The sequence below is a fragment of the Austrofundulus limnaeus genome, unplaced genomic scaffold (genome assembly GCF_001266775.1).
Source record: "Austrofundulus limnaeus strain Quisiro unplaced genomic scaffold, Austrofundulus_limnaeus-1.0 Scaffold446, whole genome shotgun sequence".
In the NCBI taxonomy this organism is placed as follows: domain Eukaryota; kingdom Metazoa; phylum Chordata; class Actinopteri; order Cyprinodontiformes; family Rivulidae; genus Austrofundulus; species Austrofundulus limnaeus.
The window spans coordinates 153,310-154,838 of NW_013952848.1; the positions used below are offsets into that span (position 1 = coordinate 153,310).

Sequence of the window (1,529 nt, forward strand, 5' to 3'; positions counted from 1 at the left end):
GTGCGAGGCTGCTAGAGCTATATCCACCCTGAAGGTTAATCTTGGACAATATCTGATGATCGACTCTTTTAAATGAAATCAGAGAACGTTGACAGAGAGGAGAAGGTAGAAATGACTCAGCCTGTAACTGAAAATGTGGATAGAGGACAACAGAGCTGCTTCATGGAAGAAGAACCTCAGTTTAGCCTGTTAGCCTTCGTGCAAGCACCGATGCTATATCGCCTTATATGTATTAGCTTGGTGCTTGCGCGACAAACTAACAAGCTAAACTGAGGTCCATATTTTCAGTTTCAGGCTGAGTCATTTCTACCTTCTCCTCTCTGTCAACGCTCTCTGATTTCATTTAAAAGAGTCGATCATCAGATATTGTCCAAGATTAACCTTCAGGGTGGATATAGCTCGCTCAAACTGAGGACCTATCCACGTCATCATTTACCCAGAATGCTTTGTGTGTAAATAAAATGGCTCCGTCCGTGTTAAAATATATTTTTAAATTATAAAAACTAAACAGTCAGTATTTTTACAGTCTTTATTTTACAGTTAAAATATATGTTTATCAAATAAAGTCTAATGTTACAACTAATCATGGATCCCTTTAAAAGRCAAAGTCATGAAGTTTCTATTCGTCTCCTTGTCTGTTCATACTTACATATCCAAAACTTTGTGCTCCTCTTGGAACTCCAGCTATCAGCTCTGAGAAACAAGAAAAGCAAAAGAAAGAGTCAAACTGTGTGGAAAAAAGACGCACAGACACCAAACCAAAGACTGTCTGAGAGGTCTGAACCACGTACCCATCCCAAAGCTGTGTGGCTTATCAAGTGCTCAGACTTACACTTTGATTGATGAGTTCAGCTCTGTGAACTTAAGGGGATGTTCAGAGGGTCCCACCCAGGGAGAGAAGAGTTAGTCCCCCMCACACACTTCCTGCTTTGCAGCTCTACCACCAGCCTAATTCTCAGCACCGTCTTTGCTCAGAGTTCCCAGTAAAAACCAGTGACTCCGGTCTTAGGAGCGTCAAAGGAACAAGACCACAACAAGTTCTGCACCACAGTACAGCACATCTGCCAGCATGTGTTGCCTCTTCAGGCTGTCTTTAAGGCTCCGCGACATGTGTTGGGCCCTCGAGGGCGTTCGGGCCCTTTGCAGGGTTAAATCAAGGCAGAGTTGTCCCACAGAGATCCAGCCAAATGCCGATCGGCTAAGTGGCACTGAGAACAAGGAGTCTCAAATCTGTGACAGACTGTGGTGACGCTGTTTGAAGAGGAAGCTATAAACTGTGTGAAAAAAGAAAATAGTGTGGCTGAGGTTTTCTGTCATTGTTTTTGTCTTTAATAAAAGAGCTGCTTTTATTGTTGAGGTTGCTCGGGTGTTTTATTCACGCTAGTGATGTTCGAAGYGGCCAATTTTCTTTCCGATACTGATACCAAGTAAAATTTGTCTGGTATCGGCGATATTGATCCGATACTAATACTTCATGATAACACACATACTGTATTTATTTGTGTATAATACGATCTCATGTATAATAC

General features: G+C 42.1%; 1 protein-coding gene across 1 annotated transcript in view; it reads right to left on the reverse strand.

The window, feature by feature from the left end:
* The window catches only part of itga8 (integrin, alpha 8), a gene marked incomplete at its 3' end in the record, with an annotated part of 60,744 nt that overhangs the window by 40,690 nt on the left and 18,525 nt on the right, over positions 1–1,529 (reverse strand). The window contains 1 exon segment of the mRNA XM_014024916.1: positions 650–693. Within this exon segment, the coding sequence (XP_013880370.1) occupies positions 650–693 (44 nt within the window).